The sequence below is a fragment of the Oryctolagus cuniculus genome, chromosome 12 (genome assembly GCF_964237555.1).
Source record: "Oryctolagus cuniculus chromosome 12, mOryCun1.1, whole genome shotgun sequence".
Lineage (NCBI taxonomy): Eukaryota > Metazoa > Chordata > Mammalia > Lagomorpha > Leporidae > Oryctolagus > Oryctolagus cuniculus.
In genome coordinates this window covers 12,076,871-12,095,529 of record NC_091443.1, presented here as the reverse complement: position 1 = coordinate 12,095,529, position 18,659 = coordinate 12,076,871, and the positions used below count along the sequence as shown (strand labels likewise).

Genomic DNA, 18,659 nt, shown 5'->3' with positions numbered 1-18,659 from the left:
TTAAGTGTTGATGAAATAGGAATTCAGTAGTAAAAGATCTCAAAGTATTTACTCTACATCTTGACAGCTAGAAATGTATTTTCAGCATGCTTTATGCACAGGGACCTGGATTTGATGTTCTGCAAGGTTACATCCACAATGTTTATTTGGCATAAACACGATCAACAACCTTCTAAGCTGTAGTAGAAGCTGGAGATAGAGGAATCCAGAGCTCTTCCGTCACCCTCACTCCAGAAAATTTTTGGCTCCTGTGGAATAGAAAATAAAGGAGTAGTAATAAAGGTGATTGGGCCCAGACAAATCCACACCTGCGTTGATTCCAGAACACGTCACAGAATATGAGACTGAAAATGAGCCAGCAGGAGCCTCACATTACCCAAAATAGCTTCACTGTTAGCACTGGTCCCACAAAAAAGAAAGACTCCTAGGTTTTGGCATAATTCTTACAGAGAGGCAGAGGCAGAGAGAGGGAAGTCTTCCATGGCTGCAACGGCTGGAGCTGAGCCCATCCTAAGCCAGGAGCCAGGAACTTCTTCTGGGTCTCCCACACAGGTGCAGGAGCCGAAGGACTTGGGCCATTTTCTGCTGCTTTCCCAGGCCATAGCAGAGACCTGGATTGGAAGTGAACAGCTGGATCTCAAACCAGTGCCCATATGAGATGCTGGCAATGCAGGTGGTGGCTTTACCAGCTATGCCACAGCGCTGGGCCCTGGAATAATTCTTAGTAGATCAAGTATCTGTGAGCTAAAGATACAGGGTTCAGTTAATTCCAGTGAGGGCCCTCATCCTCATTTTAAGGGATGGTCAAAATTAGGAATTAATTAATAAGTTAATTAATTAATTAATACCCCAGTAACCCAAGCATTGCTCACTGTGACCCTGCAGCAGTTGTAATGAATGGATTAATATTGGTGTACACCCTCCATTCATTATCTTTTTACCTCCATAAGTATCTCCTCTGACTCCTTAGCTTTCCTTACACACACTCATCTTTTTTCATGATTCTTCCCTTTGTCGACTGGCAGTTGTAGTTAATAAAGGAACATCTACTTATGGGCCACAAAAGGGGAGATGCAATGAGGTCGAAAAGTGGATGAGGTTAGAAACGCTCTAGAATAAGACAAATGCAATGCACAGAGTAGGAAAAACTAGTAGCCCATGGATGGGTGGGAAGAAGGAGAGGAGGCTTCCTTCAGCCAAATAAAGCATTTTGGAGAGAGCAATATGGGCATATGAGCATAAAAAACTGAGGTGAACTTGGCCCATGGAGTCAAGACAAATAAGAGACCTGTGTTCTCTGTACTCAGATGATCGACATGCTATATTTTGTGGTCATCATGCTGGTGGTGCTGATGAGTTTCGGAGTGGCCCGTCAAGCCATTTTGCACCCAGAGGAGAAGCCTTCTTGGAAGCTGGCCCGAAATATCTTCTACATGCCCTACTGGATGATCTATGGAGAGGTGTTTGCAGACCAGATAGACCGTAAGAATAGAATTCATAGTAAGATTCTCTTCCCTGCTTCCAAGGAAGATGATCAGCTCCAAATTAATGGAAGAGCACACACATTAATTTGGAAACAAAGTTAACTTGTATTCTGCATCAGATTATTTCATTTTTCAACCTTTTTTTTTACATTTATCTATTCTCATTTTTTAGTTGAAAGGCAGAGAGAAAGAGAGAGATCTTTCTTCCATCTGCTGTTCTCTCCCTAAAAGCCCCCAACAGCCAGGGCTGGATCAGGCCAGAGACAAGAGCCCAGAACTCCACCCAGGTCTCCCTTGTGGGTGGCAGGGACCTGAGTACTTGAGCCATCATCTGCTGCCTCCCAGGATTTTCATCAGTAGGAACCTGAATCAGATGCAGAACCAGGACATGAACCTTGCAATCCGATATGGGATGCAGGTGTCCCAAGTGGCAATTTAAGTCTTTGTGTCAAACGCTCTTCCTGCATTAGATTATTTTAGGCATCAAATTATTTTATGAAGGAAAAAAAGTAAAGACTATGGAATGTAGATTTGGAAGCACCAGTCATTTATTTTACTCTAAAAAGTCATTCAGTAGAGTTCTGAAAGACTCACTTCCCTTCCATTGGACCTTGTTGACGTCCTATTGCGTGAATGTAGTCCCAGGGCCAATATCCTAGTTTTCCTTCAACTCCAGTAATTTTCCACCTCAGGATAAAGCTGATAGTGTACTTCCAGTAGAACAAAATAGCACAGCAATGCAACTGACCCCTCATATCTTCTTTTTCTTCAAGCCATCAAAGCCAATTTTCCAACAGCTATCCATTTCCTCTTCACTACTGGAGTATTTAAAAAAAAAAATCAACAATGGTCTGGCTATTGGCAGAGGAAATGAGCCACAATCCTGCATGTGCTTCTAGGGCATGTAGGCCCCAGCTCCGCTGCAGGCTGAGCCGACAGGTCAGGGTGTCTGCTGCGTGGTGGGGACGTGCAGCCCAACTGTTCTTGTCTCTAATTCACCAAAAAAGAAATCCTTCAGTCCTGTTTTCACGTAGGTCCCAACATTTTTGTTTGCATATTGTACCATGTGATAAAGCATCAAGGACGAGAGTGTGTCTGCTGTCTTCCCCCTCACGTAGGAAATGCAGTTGTTAGTTTATCAGCCACGACTAGGACTGACAACAAGTTCACATGGTAATTCTTTTTTTTTTTTTTTTTTTTTTTTTTGACAGGCAGAGTGGACAGTGAGAGAGACAGAGAGAGAAAGGTCTTCCTTTGCCGTTGGTTCACCCTCCAATGGCCGCCGCTGCAGCCGGCGCACCGTGCTGATCCGATGGCAGGAGCCAGGATCCAAGTGCTTTTCCTGGTCTCCCATGGGGTGCAGGGCCCAAGCACCTGGGCCATCCTCCACTGCACTCCCTGGCCATAGCAGAGAGCTGGCCTGGAAGAGGGGCAACCGGGACAGAATCCGGCGCCCCGACCGGGACTAGAACCCGGTGTGCCGGCGCCGCAAGGTGGAGGATTAGCCTATTGAGCTACGGCGCCGGCCCCACATGGTAATTCTTTCTCACTTCTACAACACGATTCTGAACACATCTTTATTACAAGTATCACAAAGTCAACCATTAAATGTTTTTATAGTTTTGAAATCCAACCTGGTATCATATATTTTAAAAGTCCCTAGACTTCAAGTATGTTGTAATATTTTCATGGTTTTTTTTTAAATTATCATTAATGTGGATGAGAGAGAAAATAGGTAAAGTTGAGGTTATACTATTTTCTTTTTTTTCCTAAGATTTATTTTATTTATTTAAAAGGCAGAATTACAGAGACAGGGAAAGACAGAGAGATCTTTCATCCTCTTGTTCACTCCCCAAATGGCTGCAACAGCTAGGGCTGGGCCAGGCTGAAGCCAGGAGCCAGGAGCTTCTTCTGGGTCTCCCATGTGGGTGCAGGGGACCAAGCACTTGGGCCAATCTTCCACTGCTTTCCCAGGCTATTAGCAGGGAGCTGGATCAGAGAAGTGGAGTAGCCAGCCAGGACTCGAACTGCTGCCCATATGGGATGTCAGTGTTTGAGATGGCTTGACCCACTACATCACAAGGTTATACTATTTTCAATAACATCATGAAATGCAGCTTTTCAATTCTTGATTGGTTACCTAACAATTTTATATCTCGTTGTGCTTATGTGGTGTTTGTGTTAGAATACAGAGAATCTCTGACTGGTTAACCTGTAAATTAAAATGATCATTTGCCAGTAACAGCATCAGTTTCTCATAGTATTTTTAACGAGTGAACTTTTGCTGTTATTCATGACATATGGCAAAATAAATGTGAAATATATTTCCTAAAATTAATATGGACAATTCTTTAAAGAGATCACTGTTTCCATAAATGAACCTGGAATTCCCAAGCTTGAAATATTTTCATTCCTTGACAACAAATGTTCTTGTGTTGTTAAATCATTGTTTCACTTTTCTCTCAATTGTCATCTTTTCTCCCCCCGCCTTCTGTCACAACTCAAAAAATAATTAAATAAAACCTTCGGATCTCCAATCACTATAAAGTCTACGCCATGGAAATTAATCGTAAGTTTACATGGACTTGATTCTTTTAGTTCATGAAATGTGTTTATTAATTTGCCTTTTCCTTTTGGACTGCGGATAGTCTTACATCATTTTCAAGTATTCCTCGATTTCTGGTGTTAATGCCTTTTTTAAAGTGTAAGTTAAAAGTAAGAAGATTATAAATGTGATGTTGGGATCATCCTATTTTTTTTTCCCTTTGGGAAATAGACTCCCTGGGATGAAGGTGGCATTTCAAATGAACAGAAGGAAGAAAAATTAGTTTTCAGACATGACTCCAGAATAGTTACCAATTAGTGAGGGTATAGGGGATCCTGACCCCACAGCTCACGATACAATTATTTTCAAATTTAATGTACAAATGAAAGAAAACAAGCCAAACACAGAACAAACTCATGATAAATAATTAGAAAACATGATAATTTTCTAATAGAAAACAATATGGGGAGAAATAAAAAAAGATTTGTCAGCTTAAATACTAAAGACTGCTATATATGAAAAACACAATAAATGGGAAAATGGTTACAAATATGACAGAGTGACTATCTCTAAGTGCAGATGTGAGTTTCTTGCCTTCTTCGTGTGAGCTATTTTTCACCTGGAAAGTTTTTGGAAAAGAAATCAGTCATTTAAAGACACAAGTAGCCGATATTTGCTCTTCTCATTGCCCATAAGTGCAAACATAAAGAGACCACCTTCCCTTTCAGCTCCTTGTGGTGAAAACCTCTATGACGAGGACGGCAAGAGGCTCCCCCCCTGCATCCCGGGCGCATGGCTCACGCCAGCCCTCATGGCCTGCTACCTCCTGGTAGCCAACATCCTGCTGGTCAACCTGCTGATCGCTGTTTTCAAGTATGTGTCATGACTGACGTCTGTGTGCTTGTTCTTTCTTGTTTTATAGATTTTCAGTTTAATCCCCCGAATCTCCCACGTGACCACAGACTTCAGAAAGTTCATGTAAAAATGAAATTCAGTGATCCTTTGTTTTGGTGAAAAATTTTTGAAATGCATGCATGCTTTTTTCAGAATACTTATTTCCATGAATTTTTGAAGAGCTCCCATATGAACAGTTTCAAATATTTTTTGTTCCCATTTCCACATGAACTTTTTTTTTTTTTTTTTTTGACAGGCAAAGTGGACAGTGAGAGAGAGAGACAAAGAGAAAGGTCTTCCTTTTTCCGTTGGTTCACCCTCCAATGGCCGCCGCGGCCGGTGCACTGCACTGATCCAAAGCCAGGAGCCAGGTACTTATCCTGGTCTCCCATGGGGTGCAGGGCCCAAGCACCTGGGCCATCCTCCACTGCACTCCCGGGCCACAGCAGAGAGCTGGCCTGGAAGAGGGGCAACCGGGACAGAATCCGGCGCCCTGACCGGGGCTAGAACCCGGTGTGCTGGCGCTGCAAGGCGGAGGATTCGCCTAGTGAGCCGCGGCACCAGCTCACATGAACTTTTTAAAATGCAGAGAAGTTCACTAGGCTTAAGTGCATAGAATTTTTGAAGGTTTTTTTTGCTAAACTTTAATATTTTTTATTTATTTATTTTTGACAGGCAGAGTTAGACAGTGAGATAGAGAGACAGAGAGAAAAGTCTTCCTTCTGTTGGTTCACCCCCCAAATGGCTGCTATGGCCGGCGCGCTGCGCAGATCCAAAGTCAGGAGCCAGGTGCTTCCTCCTGGTCTCCTATGCGGGTGCAGGGCCCAAGCACTTGGGCCATCCTCCTCTGCCTTCCCCGGGCCACAGCAGTGGCCACAGCAGAGAGCTAGACTGGAAGAGGAGCAAGTGGGACAGAACCAACTGGGACTAGAACCCGGGGTGCCAACGCCGCAGGCGGAGGATTAGCCTAGTGAGCCGTGATGCCAGCCGCTCAACTTTAATATTTAATCCTAAATCAAGAGCTGACACTTACGGGCCAGTGCTGTAGTGTAACAGGTTAAGCCTCTGCCTGCAGCACCCGTTTGAGTCCTGGAGGCTCGTCTTCTGATCCAGCTCCCTGCAAATGGCCTGGGAAATCAGTAGAAGACGGCCTAAGTGCTTGGGCCCCTGCCCACTTGGGAGACCCACAAGGAGCTCCTGGCTCCTGGCTTTGGCCTGGCCCAGCTCTGGCCGTTGCAGTCATTTGGGGAGTGAACCAGCAGAGGGAAGACCTCTCTCTCTCTCTCTGTCTCTCTGTCTCTCTGTCTGGAACTATGCCTCTCAAATAAAAATAAATCTTAAAAAAAAAAAAAAGAGGTAACACTTAAACACATTTAAATGTAATCCTGGTTAGTAATTTAACACTGTAGCATGTCTTTTATCTAATATTTTTTCTTTCTATAAAAAAAGCTTTATTTACTTACTTTGAAAATCACAGAGAAAGGGAGACCCAGAGCGAGCGATCTTCTATCCGCTGGTTCACTTCCCAGATGGCCACAATGGCAAGCGCTGGGCCAGGCCAAAGTGAGGAGCTTCATCCGGTCACCCATGTGGATGGCAGGAGCCCAAACACTTAGGCCATCTTCCACTGCTTTTCCCAAGTGCATTAGCAGGGAGCTGGATCAGAAGTGGGGTAACCACTTCTAAGCACATTAGCAGGGAGCTGGATCAGAAGTGGAGTAACAGACTGGCACCCTTCTGGGATGCAGGTGGCAGCTTTACTTGCTTTACCACCATGCTGGCATCATGAAAATAATTTCTTGATGAAGGTCTCCTGAGGTAGAGAAGAGCTGATCTGTACTAGTGTATGAACTACATTTTCTTCTTTCCAAGGCAGAAGATAGAATGGCCTGGGGCAGGAGGAGGGTTTAAACTTTCAAATCAAGTTCCTCCCAGAACTTCGCTGTTTACCTTGATCTACTCAATATATCAACTACACATATTCAACGTTGAAAATAACTTTAGCTTCTAAGATAAAAACTATGAGGCAAGAAAATCCTTCAAAGAAATTTAAAATCTTGGAAGTGAACAGGGCATTGGAGAGGATCTGACTTCTCCTGGGAGGGTTACTCCCGTTCCCAAGGCCCCGTGTGAAAGACAATGAAACTGTGTGCTTCCTGGAAGCTAAGACAAAGACTGTACCTACCCCAGGTCCAGAGTAACAGCACCTTCCATGAGATAAGTTCAGTAATCAACTCAGTACCAAAAAAGTAGGTATCTATTCGTCTGAATTGAAACTTTACACACTTTGAAGTGCTTGCCTGAACGGCTCATCATTTTAAAATATGGCGTTTGCACAAACGTGAGAGTCAGCAGGCCGTGGCATGGTGCTTCAGGAAAGTAGCTGGTAGCAACTTAGACGCTTAGTTCTTACCTCCATGAGTGAACTGTCCTGGAGCGCGGACAGTCCACAGACGGAGGAGGGAGGGCTCGGGACCAGGTGGCGCCGAGAGCCCACTTCTGCAGGTTTCATTGCGGTGTGCGTCCCTGGCTGCTGGGGAAACGACTAACTGTGGCCGCGTCTTGTTTCCGAAGCAACACCTTCTTCGAAGTCAAGTCCATATCCAACCAGGTGTGGAAGTTCCAGCGCTACCAGCTGATCATGACGTTCCACGACAGGCCGGTGCTGCCCCCGCCCATGATCGTCCTGAGCCACCTCTACATCATCGTCGTGCGGCTCAGCGGCCGCTGCCGCAAGAAGCGCGAGGGGGACCAGGAGGAACGCGACCGAGGCCTGAGTACGCGCGGGGCTGCTCGGGCTGTTTTACCAGCGTCCCCAGCAGGCCCCGTCCCGCGCACCGCACTAGGCCGCCAGCCGCTGTGCTTTCCGAGCGGTTCCCGTTTCGGGGGGTTCTACTCGGGCTTGCGCGCTCCTTCGTAATGCGTGTTACTGAGAGCCGGCTCGTGGGGCTCAGAAGTCGGGTGTGCAGATTTCTGTCTACGGGCTAACCCAGTGCTCCCCTCACAAGGCGTGGGTTTGTTGCATCTAAAGAGGAAGAGAAAATAATGCTAGTCGTTTGGCTCCATGAATAAAACTCACGCGGAGTTGTCGGTCAGCATTACTGGGACGTGGACCTGGGGCGAGGCTTTGGGTAACTTAGCTCGGCGCAGTCGGGGACGGCCTGCAGGCGGTGGAGGCGCAGGGTAACGGGAGCCGGCCGGGGCTCACGCGGCCGCCGCCTCTCCCTCCGCAGAGCTCTTCCTCAGCGACGACGAGCTGAAGCGGCTGCACGAGTTCGAGGAGCAGTGCGTGCAGGAGCACTTCCGGGAGAAGGAGGACGAGCAGCAGTCGTCCAGCGACGAGCGCATCCGGGTCACGTGCGAGAGGTGCGCCGGGGTCGCGCGTCCGGGGGTGGGGGGCGCCCAGGTCCCTGCAGCATGAACTCCAGACGTCGCCTTTTGACGTGGCTTCCCCAGGGGTGAGAGAGTTGTACACTGTGGGTGGAAGTGACATTTAGCGCATGTGGTGCGGGGCCCCCCAACCTGACAGCCCTCGCCCACCCTCACACCCCACAAGTGGGGGCTTTCGCCAGCTGCGGAAACCACCTTCTGTGAGGCCGTCCATGTCGCTGCCTTTACCAAGCCTGCGCACCCCTGGGGATGGGCCGCCTCCGGCCTAGCCCCTTGCCTCCCTCCACCGTCCTCCCAGACTCCCAGGGCAGGGGTGAAGCGGCTCCTCCGTGCTCCCAGGAGACTGGGAGCCGTGGGGAGTGTGTGCGCGGGTGTGAGATGTGTGTCCCCCAAGAGGCAGGCTCAGTCTTTGACTTACACATTGTCCAGCAAAGTCAGCATCAGCCGGCTGTGTGCAGAGTGCATGCATGCAACTGTTTGAATCGAAGAACGGGTGAATGAAGGCAGGACAGGGAAGGACAAAAAGTGACATTTCTGATGCCCTGTCCTGAGCTAGATAAAGGGTAGACAGGGATAATTAACCTCCACTGTCTGCACTTTTTAAAAAAGATTTATTTATTTACTTGAAAGTTAGAGTTACACAGAGAGGAGAGGCAGAGAGAGAGAGAGAGAGAGAGAGTTTTCCATCCAATGGTTCACTCCCCAATTGGCCACAACGGCTGGAGCTGTGCGGATCTGAAGCCAGGAACCTCCTCCGGGTCTCCCACGTGGGTGCAGGGGCCCAAGGATTTGGGCCATCTTCTACTGCTTTCCCAGGCCATAGCAGAGAGCTGGATGAGAAGTGGAGCAGCCGGGACTTGAACCGGTGCCCATATGGGATGCCGGCACTGCAGGCGGTGGCTTTACCCGCTGTGCTGCTGTGCTGCAGCGCTGGCCCCTGTCTATGTTTTTTAAATCGTGATTTTTGAGAAAACTTATTACTCAGTGAAGGCAGTTTAAGCTTGCTAAAGTGTGTGTGTGTGTGTGAGAGAGAGAGAGAGAGATAGAGAGAGAGAGATTGAATTTATTTGAGAGCGATGGTGAGTCAGAGAATTCCAGTCCACTGGTTTTCTCCACAAATGCCTACAACAGCCAGCACTGGGCCAAGACTGAAGCCAGGAGCCAGGAACCCAATCCCAGTCTTCCACATGTGTAGCAGGAACCCAGTTACCTCAGTGTGCATTGGCAAGAAGCTGAGTCAGTAGCCGGAGCCAGGCATTGAACCCAGGCACTCTGACCAAGGACACAAGGGTCTCAAACTAGGCCGAATGCCCAGAATGCCCATCACTAGGCCAAGTGTCCCTAAAGATCTTGATAATTGGTAGTACATTGTTCCAAGGATTTAACTAACCATGCAGATAGAAGAAAGCCTGGCAAAGGACACACCTAAGGGGATTCTGGGGCATCCTTAGATCCTTGAGCATCAGAATGAAATCTTCCCGACACAGAAGCAAGCACATCGTACGGAGAAACAGGAGAACAAGGCAGGCAAGTCCCCATCAGTGGCCCCAACAACTAACAACAGACTGCACGATTCACCGTGAAGTCTCCCTGGGGCATGTCCAGGCCGTGGACGCGGCCCCGCCCGCAGGAGGGAAGATGCCCCCTGGCAGCTGCAGGTCCCTGGCCTCGCTCCTGACTCACTTTGTAATCCAATCAAACCCAACGAGCCAGATTCAAGGATTGTCCACACCAACTTTTGGCCTCAATAAAGTACATTTTCAATGAAACTTTGAGACATCTATTTGCTACGTTAACACTAATTGCTAAGCTTTCAAAAGTAGGAAAATTATCTCTACATAAGATAAGGCACTCCACATCGATAATCTAAAATTTCCACGTTTTAGTGAGACATTAACTGGGCTGTAATCCTAGCCAGTCATTTACAATGGAAATTGTGTTCTGCTCCAGGCTGGCTCCCTCCCTTCTCTCTTCCCCTGACATTGTTTGGATTTTTACCATTCTTGAGCCAAGTCTCCAAGAATGTAGTTATCAGGTCACTACCAAATCGCATTTTTCTCTGGGGGCTGTGTGCACACGAAATAGCTATGAAAGTGAGCAGGGCAGCAAGAACATGCTACTTCCTGTTTCCCTTGGCAGGGATCCACAGGAGCCTTGGGGGCACATTCCTGCCCCTCCATTTCCCTCTACTGGCTTTGTGTGGGCTGACTCACAGGTGAATGCCCCAACAAAAAGAGGAGGAGGTTTGGCGAGAAGGGAACTTTCCTTCCCTCTCAACCTGGCCTGCTGAGGAGCTAGGACTAAAGCAGAATGAACAATTAGTGATTCGGACCTAGCTTCAGGCACCTGTGACTGCTTTCTGAGTGCTCAGACATTCCTGCTGTTTCTCCAGTCTTCTTTATGTGTTGGGTTCTCATTTTCTGCGTCACTATTAGTCATTTATGATCTCCCTGCCCCTTTCTCAGCGGTCTTCGCAGCGCCATTCAGACCCGGGAATGTTAGGAGAGCACCAGTCCTTTCTTGTCTCCTTATTCGGCTACCACTTCACGCCTGAGCCGGAGAGCCTCGTGACTCCTCGTCTTGTGACCCAGCGCATTTCAACATCAGTCACGCTCCTGTATGAGAAAGCCTTGAGCTGCCTGCGTGCAGGAGCTAAATTCATGGCTCTCTCCTAATGCTTGGAAAGTTTACATTCTAAGCACTTAAACCAGCTGTTTTATTGTGAAGCTTTAACATCTTGTGAGGTCCAGTATTTAGTTCCTCAGTAGGAGATGTGCAGTGTGAGACAGTGTTAGCATTGCAGCAGGTGTTTAACCCAAAGCCCTTCAACACGCCCACCTCGGGGCCTGAGAGGCACCAGACTCATGGTTTTTCTTCCAATCTTGGATATCTTCTCCTGACCTCTAGGCTCTGCCATTCAACTATCTGAGCAAGATGGACAGGAGCACATCATTGTGGCCCCTCCCCTTCTTCACCAACAGCTATCAAGTTCTATTTACTCCCCTCATGACTATAACATGGCCCACCCTCTTTCCACCTCTGTCACCAGCACTAGTTGAAGCTTCCATCACGTCTGACTCCATTGCTACAGATGCTTGACTGAGCATCTTTGTCTTTTTTTTTTTTTTTTTTTTTTGGATAGGCAAAGTGAACAGGGAGAGAGAGAGACAGAGAGAAAGAAGGTCTTCCTTTTGCCGTTGGTTCACCCCACAATGGCTGCTGCGGCCGGCGCACCGCGCTGATCCGAAGCCAGGAGCCAGGTGCTTCTCCTGGTCTCCCATGGGGTGCAGGGCCCAAGCACTTGGGCCATCCTCCACTGCACTCCCGGGCCACAGCAGAGAGCTGGCCTGGAAGAGGGGCAACTGGGACAGAATCCGGCGCCCCGACCGGGACTAGAACCTGGTGTGCCGGCGCTGCAGGTGGAGGATTAGCCTAGTGAGCTGCAGCGCCGGCCCGTCTTTGTCTTTCAACCCACGCTGTGCTCCATGGAGGTCTTGTGCTCCTGCCCCGTCTGCTTCCCTTGATATTCCCTCCGTGGTTCCCACTGCTCTCAGGCCTGGAAGGGCAGCCTTACCCTGGACCATCTCCTCTCTCTCCGGCTCTGCACTTCGTTTCTTGGCTTTCGTTCGTGTCCTCAAAGCACAGGATCCTTCCTCCCACAGAGGCTGTGCGCATGCTGCTCCCTCTGCTCGGCACACCTTACCCTTCTTCTCTCATCCTTTGGTTCTCTGCTCAAATGCCATTTCCTTATGGGAAGCCTCCACAACCATCTCCGTCCTTAGGCCAGGCCAGGATCCTCCGGCCCTAAGCTCCATAAAGGCAGTTACCATGTCTGGATTTTTCTGCCATGATATTTATCCCCAGAGTCTACACAGCTCCATATAGCAGGAATGAAGTGTGTGTGTGTGTGTGTGTGTGAATGAATGAATGGTTCAAAACATTATCTCCTGATTTGAATACAAATTTCTACCCCATGCTCAATGGATTGTTTCCTGAAATATTGAAAAGGGAAATCAAATATTTCTCTGAGTAAAACATTGGTTTTACTTCATTACTTTCATTAATTAAGGAGCTGCATCAAGGTGCAAAGGATTGTACCACTCATGAGTGTCATGAGGAATGACTAACATCAGCAACACCAAAATAAGGGTTAGTGTTGGCAGACATAATCCCTCTGCTTGAAGAGGGCTTGTGGGATGAGAATATTCCATAGATAACTTCTGTCAGCGTGACCAAGTTAGAACTTGGTCAGCCTAAATACTCTATTCTCATCATACCAGATAACTGCTAACATGTATTGCTATCTATTGGAGCTTCGAGGCCATCTCTGTGTCTTCTACAAATCCACTGTTGTACACATTGTTCTTTCTTTGGTTCACCAATCTTAATCACAGGTTCAAGAGCAATGGGAGGCAGGTACTCTGGCTCAGTGGGTGAGACTCTGCTTGCGACATCCACATCTCTTGTCAGTGTGTTGTCTTGAGTCCGGTTCCTCTGCTTCTGAACCAGCTTCTAGCTAATCCAACTTCCTGGGAGGCAGCAGTTGATGGTTCAAGTGCTTGGGCCCCTGAGACCCAAGTGGGAGACCCAGATGGAGTTATAGGATCCTGGCTTTGGCTGGCCTAGGTGTTGCAGGCATTTGGGGAGTAAACCAACAGATGGAAAACCTCTCTCTCTCTCTCTCTCCCCCACCCACCTCCTCTGTTTCTTCTCTCTGTCACTGCCTTTCAAGTACATGAAAATAAAGGAACATTTCTTTTTTTGACAGGCAGAGTGGACAGTGAGAGAGAGACAGAGAGAAAGGTCTTCCTTTCCCATTGGTTCACCCTCCAATGGCTGCCGCGGCCAGCGCACTGCACTGATCCGAAGCCAGGAGCCAGGTGCTTCTCCCGGTCTCCCATGCGGGTACAGGGCCCAAGCACTTGGGCCATCCTCTACTACACTACCAGGCCATAGCAGAGAGCTGGACTGGAAGAGGGGCAACCGAGACAGAATCCAGCGCCCCGACCGGGACTAGAACCCGGTGTGCCAGCGCCTCAAGGCGGAGGATTAGCCTAGGGAGCCGCGGCGCCGGCAGGAACATTTTTTAAAAGAGCAATTGGTTGAGGGCCAGCGCTGTGGCTCACTAAGCTGGTCCTCCGCCTGCAGCACTGGCACTCCGGGTTCTAGTGCTTGGGCCCTGCACTGGCATAGGAGACCAGGAAGAAGCACCTGGCTCCTGGCTTCGGATCAGCGCAGTGTGCCAGCCTTAGCGGCCATTTCAGGGGTGAACCAATGGAAGGAAGACCTTTCTCTCTGTCTCTCTATCTCACTGTAACTCTACCTGTCCAAAAAAAAAAAAAAAAAAAAAGAGGAATTGGTTGGAAAGAATCTTTGTTGACAAAATTTTGTCAGCAATTCAACTTTCTTTCCAAAAGCAATAGAATTATGTCACCCAGTGTGTTTTCCTTTTTCCCATGGCTTCAATGAAGTTGAACACCAAGCTTAATATTTAATACAATAAGTATATGAGGAAGTCTTCAAAACATTCATTGATGATGTGTATTAAGAAAAAAAAAACTATTCATGGATCTCAAAAATCTTTTGTGCCAAAATAAATTTATCTTTTGATTTCATTTCCATGAACTTCTTGAAGTACCCTCATATTAACATAGATTTTTAGGCCAGTGCCGTGGCTCACTAGGCTAATCCTCCGCCTTGCGGCACTGGCACACCGGGTTCTAGTCCTGGTCGGGGCGCCGGATTCTGTCCCGGTTGCCCCTCTTCCAGGCCAGCTCTCTGCTATGGCCCGGGAGTGCAGTGGAGGATGGCCCAAGAGGTTGGGCCCTGTACCCCATGGGAGACCAGGAGAAGCTCCTGGCTTCGGATCAGCGTGGTGCACTGGCTGCAGTGCGCCAGCCGCAGCGCGCCGGCAGCGGCGGCCATTGGAGGGTGAACCAACGGAAAAATGAAGACCTTTCTCTCTGTCTCTCTCTCTCTCACTGTCCACTCTGCCTGTCAAAAAAAAAAAAAACACAAACAAACAAAAAAACACCATAGATTTTTGTACCAAAATTAATTCCATTTTCCATAGAGTTTTTAAATTATTTGTTTATTTTCTACAAAAGTATTTGAACTACCTAGTAATCCATCATCTCCAGGCCCCATTGATCTCTGTCTAGCCCTGGATACTTGACGAGTCAGGTATTGGTGCTATTGTGTTAGAAGGAAAGAGAACGTAGGATATGAATAAGAGCTTCACTTAGTGGCTGACTGCCGAGCCTGGCCAGAACAGAAAGTAGAACATAGCCAGAAAGGGCTAATGATTTAGATGACTTGAATTCTAGAAAGCTGGAGGTCTGAGGGACAGCCACGTGGGTGTATGTAAGGCAGCACAGAGCTGGACTCTCAGCCAACTTAATATTGTTTTAGTAACTCAGTCTATTGGCTTTACAAAGAATGAGAAAGCCAGAAGGTTGAAGGCTTGAGTCTTGTTCCTTCATTGTTAGTCTTCGTTAAGTCTTCCACATATACAAATTCTGTAGGTAAGCACAAGATTCTGGCCTGGGTGTTCTCCCTATAATCACTAAATTTAAAAGGCAGCCCAGTACAAGGAAGTACATGAAAATTAAAATAGCGGATGTAAAAATTAGAGTGGATTAGACAACTTTACGATCTATACATTTGGAATAAAATTACAGGGTAGGAAGCCTTAGAACTCAAGTTCAGAATACCATGAGAGCTTGAAACATGGGTTTCTTCAAGTATGAACTGAACCTAGCTCCATTAACGTCATGTTTTTATGTTAACATTTAACTCTATCATTAAGGAAATGTTCCCATATAATTTATCAGATGCCTTGCAGGTGAAGGGTGAGGTTTTCATGTGTAAAGATGACTGCACATAAAACAAGACTGAATAAGTAGCTCACTACACAACTCCAAATGTCTAAGTCCTGTCCTAGGGAACTCCTATTGTGACAGGATGAATTCGTGGCTTACATTCAGCAGACAAGAGTCTACACAAGACCTATCAGTTACGTCACACATAGGCATTCTCTCGGAAGCTACTACAGAAGTTCCTCAAATGTATATATTGCTGTGCTAACATTTGAATGAAATGGAAAACATTAGCTATATTTCCTTAACAAAAAGGTTTTCTTGTTGAATTATTTTAAGGTTTTAGGGTACCACATTCAAAAACAAATACCCTTAATTATAGATACACCAAGACACAGAGAAGATCTGCAGTACATTATCTCACATAATTGTGTCCTTTGAGACTTGGGTAGCATTTACAGTTCAGGGAGCAATTTCCAACTGACATTCCATGGCCTTACTATTTTTGTATGTTTGCTTTGTTTTTGAGAAGAACAAAGATTGTTTGTGATTAGCATGCTGTCAGCTTCAGGGTCCCCTTTAAGATGTGCCCATGATTATATTAGGCATGAAGTTATTCCACCGGCTCCTCTTTATCCTGCATCTGTCAGCCGTGGTGCCTAAAACAATAATGATGATAGTCGTAGCATGGTAGCGTTGTGAGAGATAAATGAAATTCGTGTAAATGAAGGTGCTCTATCACTCTCACCACTGCTATTTATCAATGTACTGGAGGTCTTAGCCAGAGTGGGTAAGGCAAGTGAGAGAAACAAAAGACATATGTCTTGAAAAGAATTAAAACCATTCCTGTTTGTAGATGACACAACTGTGTAAACAGAAAAATCAGATAAAAAAATTTTTTAAAATGTAAACAAACAAAAAGCCTCCTAAAAGTAATAAGTAGATTTAGCAAGGCTACAGAACACTAAAGTAACACACAAAAATCAGTCTTATTTCTATATAGTAGCAACATATAATTGGACACCCAAAAAAATAACATTTTCCAAGAGCTCCAACAAAAAGAAGTACGTAAGTATAAACCTAATAAGACACACATAGAATCTGTATGCAGAAAACTATAAAATATTGCTGAAAGAAACCAAAGATGAATCAAATCAATGGAAAGACATGCCATAGTGATTCACTGGGTTTACACGAATATAGTACAGATGTCAATTCTCCCAAAATTGAGCTATAGTTTTAGCACAATATCAAGCAAAATCCCTGCAGGTTAATTTGTAGATAGAGGTAAGCTGATTTTAAAAGGTGGCATGGGAAGGTACAAGAACTAGACTGTCTCAAACAATTTTGAAAAGAATAAAATCACAGGAATCACCCTACCGAGTTTTGAGACTTCTTATCTGGCTATACTAATGAAGATGGTGTGGCATCTGTGAAAGGTTGAACACCTGAACAAATGGAATGGAACAGAAAGTCCAGAAGTAGATCTATCTAAATGGAGCCAACTGACTTTCCCCCAGATTGCAAGAGTAATTCAGTGAAGGATGGATAGTCTTCAACAAATGGTGTTAGAACAGTTGGACACTCTTGTGCAAAAATCTATCTCAAAACATACAAAAGTTGACAAAAACGGTCATAGATCTAACCATAAAACACAAAACTATAAAACTTTTAAAAGAAAATATAAGAGATTATCTTCAGGATCTGAGAATGGACAAAGCATTCTTAACATGACACCAAATGCATAGTCCCTAAAGAAAAAGTGATAAACTGGATTTCATCAAAATGACAAACTTTTGCTTTGCAAACGACACTGCTATGAGAATGAAAAGACAAGGTGCAGACTTGGAGAAGACGTTTCCCAGTCACACATTTGACAAATAACTTGTACGCAACACAACCAAAGAATTCTCAAAACTCTGGGGCCGGCACCGTGGCTCACTTGGTTAATTCCCCGCTTGCGGTGCTGGCATCCCATATGGGCGCCGGTTCTAGTCCCGGCTGCTCCTCTTCCAGTCCAGCTCTCTACTGTGGCCCAGGAAGGCAGTGGAGGATGGCCCAAGTCCTTGGGCCCCTGCACCTGCATGGGAGACCAGGAAGAAGCACCTGGCTCCTGGCTTCGGATCGGCGCAGCGCTGGCCATGGCAGCCATTTGGGGAGTGAACCAATGGAAGGAAGACCTTTCTCTCTCTCACTGTCTAAAACTCTACCTGTCAAAAAAAAAGAATTCTCAAAAATCAATAAGGAGAACAAATTGCCTCAATTAAAAGTAGGCTAAAAATAGGCTAAAGATTTCAATATATTCTCACTGGAAAGAACTTGAGACTGTCAAGCACCCGAAAAGACATTCAACATCATTACCTATGAGTGAAATGCAAATTAAAACCATGATCAGACACAACTACATACTTATTACAATGACTAAAAAATTAAAAATACCAATATTACCAATAGCCAAGAAAGATGTTGAGCAACTAGAACTCACACAGACTTCTGGAGGAATGAGCAAATGGTACAGTCACTCTGAAAAAACGGCTTAGCAATTTCTTAGGAAATCAAACATACACAACACCTAGAACCATCAGTCCCATGCAGAGTCAGAAGCTGTTTAAACAGTGGGGTGGTCAGTCGCTCCACACACCTCTCCACGTAGTCTAGACGTGGCACACAGCAGCTGTGTGAGGCTGCTGATGGTGCCGAGTGGCACACTGGTTTTCAGTGAAACTTTTTTTTCATAAGTGGAAGGAATTTACTATAAAATTATGAATCAAGGACAGTACAGTAAATACACAAATGAGTGATTATAACCAGTAGCAAGTAACTGTAGGAGCCATACTCTTACACGACTGGCAGTGCTGTAGGGATGGTTACAACGACCCCACCACACACAGCCACACATGAGCAGTGCATTGTGCTAAGATGTTACGGTTGTGACGTCACTAGGTAATAGGAATTTTTCAGCTCCATTATGAATTCTGAGGACCTGTCTTATATGCAGCCTGTCACTGGGCAACATGCTGTTAGGCAGTTTATTGCTGTATTTAACTGCAAGGTGTTTACAGCAGAGAAATGAAAACTTATGTTCACACAAAACCTGTCCGTGAATGTTTATAGCAGCTCTTTTCAAACTTTCCCCTCTCCCAAAAGAAGGGGAACAACCCAAAAGTCCTCCGAAGTGTGTTATTGTACATCCCTAAATAGATCCTTAACAGGGCATCCTAGTTAAAAGTAAATCAAGCAAATATTTTTGTCTTCTATTTTGTGTGGAAAGTATTTCAGCCTGTCCTAAGGTGAACTGAGCTAAAACTTAGGAAGCTAACCCCGCCTGTGTTTGCTGATGAATCATGCTGCACAGGAGCTCTGTACGAATGATGGGCTTTCTTTGTGGCTGCCTGCCCCAGGGGGTGTAAGCAGATATGGGACCCTTGTCAGGTTGATCTCTAGAGGGTCTGCAGCTGCCATCTGAAACCACTCTTTGTGTGGGCGCCAAGGTCTGAGAAGCATGTGTGAAGTAACTGTGGGGAGTCA

At 46.1% G+C, this 18,659-nt stretch overlaps 1 protein-coding gene and 1 long non-coding RNA gene across 11 annotated transcripts in view; one reads left to right on the top strand and one right to left on the bottom strand.

Annotated features, from left to right (window-relative positions):
- The window catches only part of LOC103351284 (uncharacterized), a 38,829-nt gene extending 31,331 nt beyond the window's left edge, over positions 1-7,498 (bottom strand). For all 3 annotated transcript variants that reach the window (XR_007910356.2, XR_001795119.3, XR_011380563.1), the window contains exons 1-2: positions 6,387-7,498; positions 170-248 (exon numbers count right to left, since the gene is read on the bottom strand). This is a non-coding gene — a long non-coding RNA (uncharacterized lncRNA). The remainder of the gene's footprint in view (positions 1-169; positions 249-6,386) is intronic.
- Positions 1-18,659, top strand: part of TRPM1 (transient receptor potential cation channel subfamily M member 1) — a 128,107-nt gene that overhangs the window by 103,890 nt on the left and 5,558 nt on the right. For 4 of the 8 annotated variants that reach the window (XM_070053537.1, XM_070053535.1, XM_070053539.1 and 1 more), the window contains 5 exons: positions 1,308-1,500; positions 4,033-4,053; positions 4,758-4,902; positions 7,498-7,700; positions 8,157-8,289. In XM_070053537.1, coding sequence (XP_069909638.1) covers positions 1,308-1,500; positions 4,033-4,053; positions 4,758-4,902; positions 7,498-7,700; positions 8,157-8,289 — 695 coding nt within the window. Of the gene's footprint in view, positions 1-1,307; positions 1,501-4,032; positions 4,054-4,757; positions 4,903-7,497; positions 7,701-8,156; positions 8,290-9,764; positions 10,081-18,659 lie in introns of those variants that run through there. The other 4 variants (XM_070053538.1, XM_070053536.1, XM_070053540.1 and 1 more) reach the window with 3 other exon arrangements.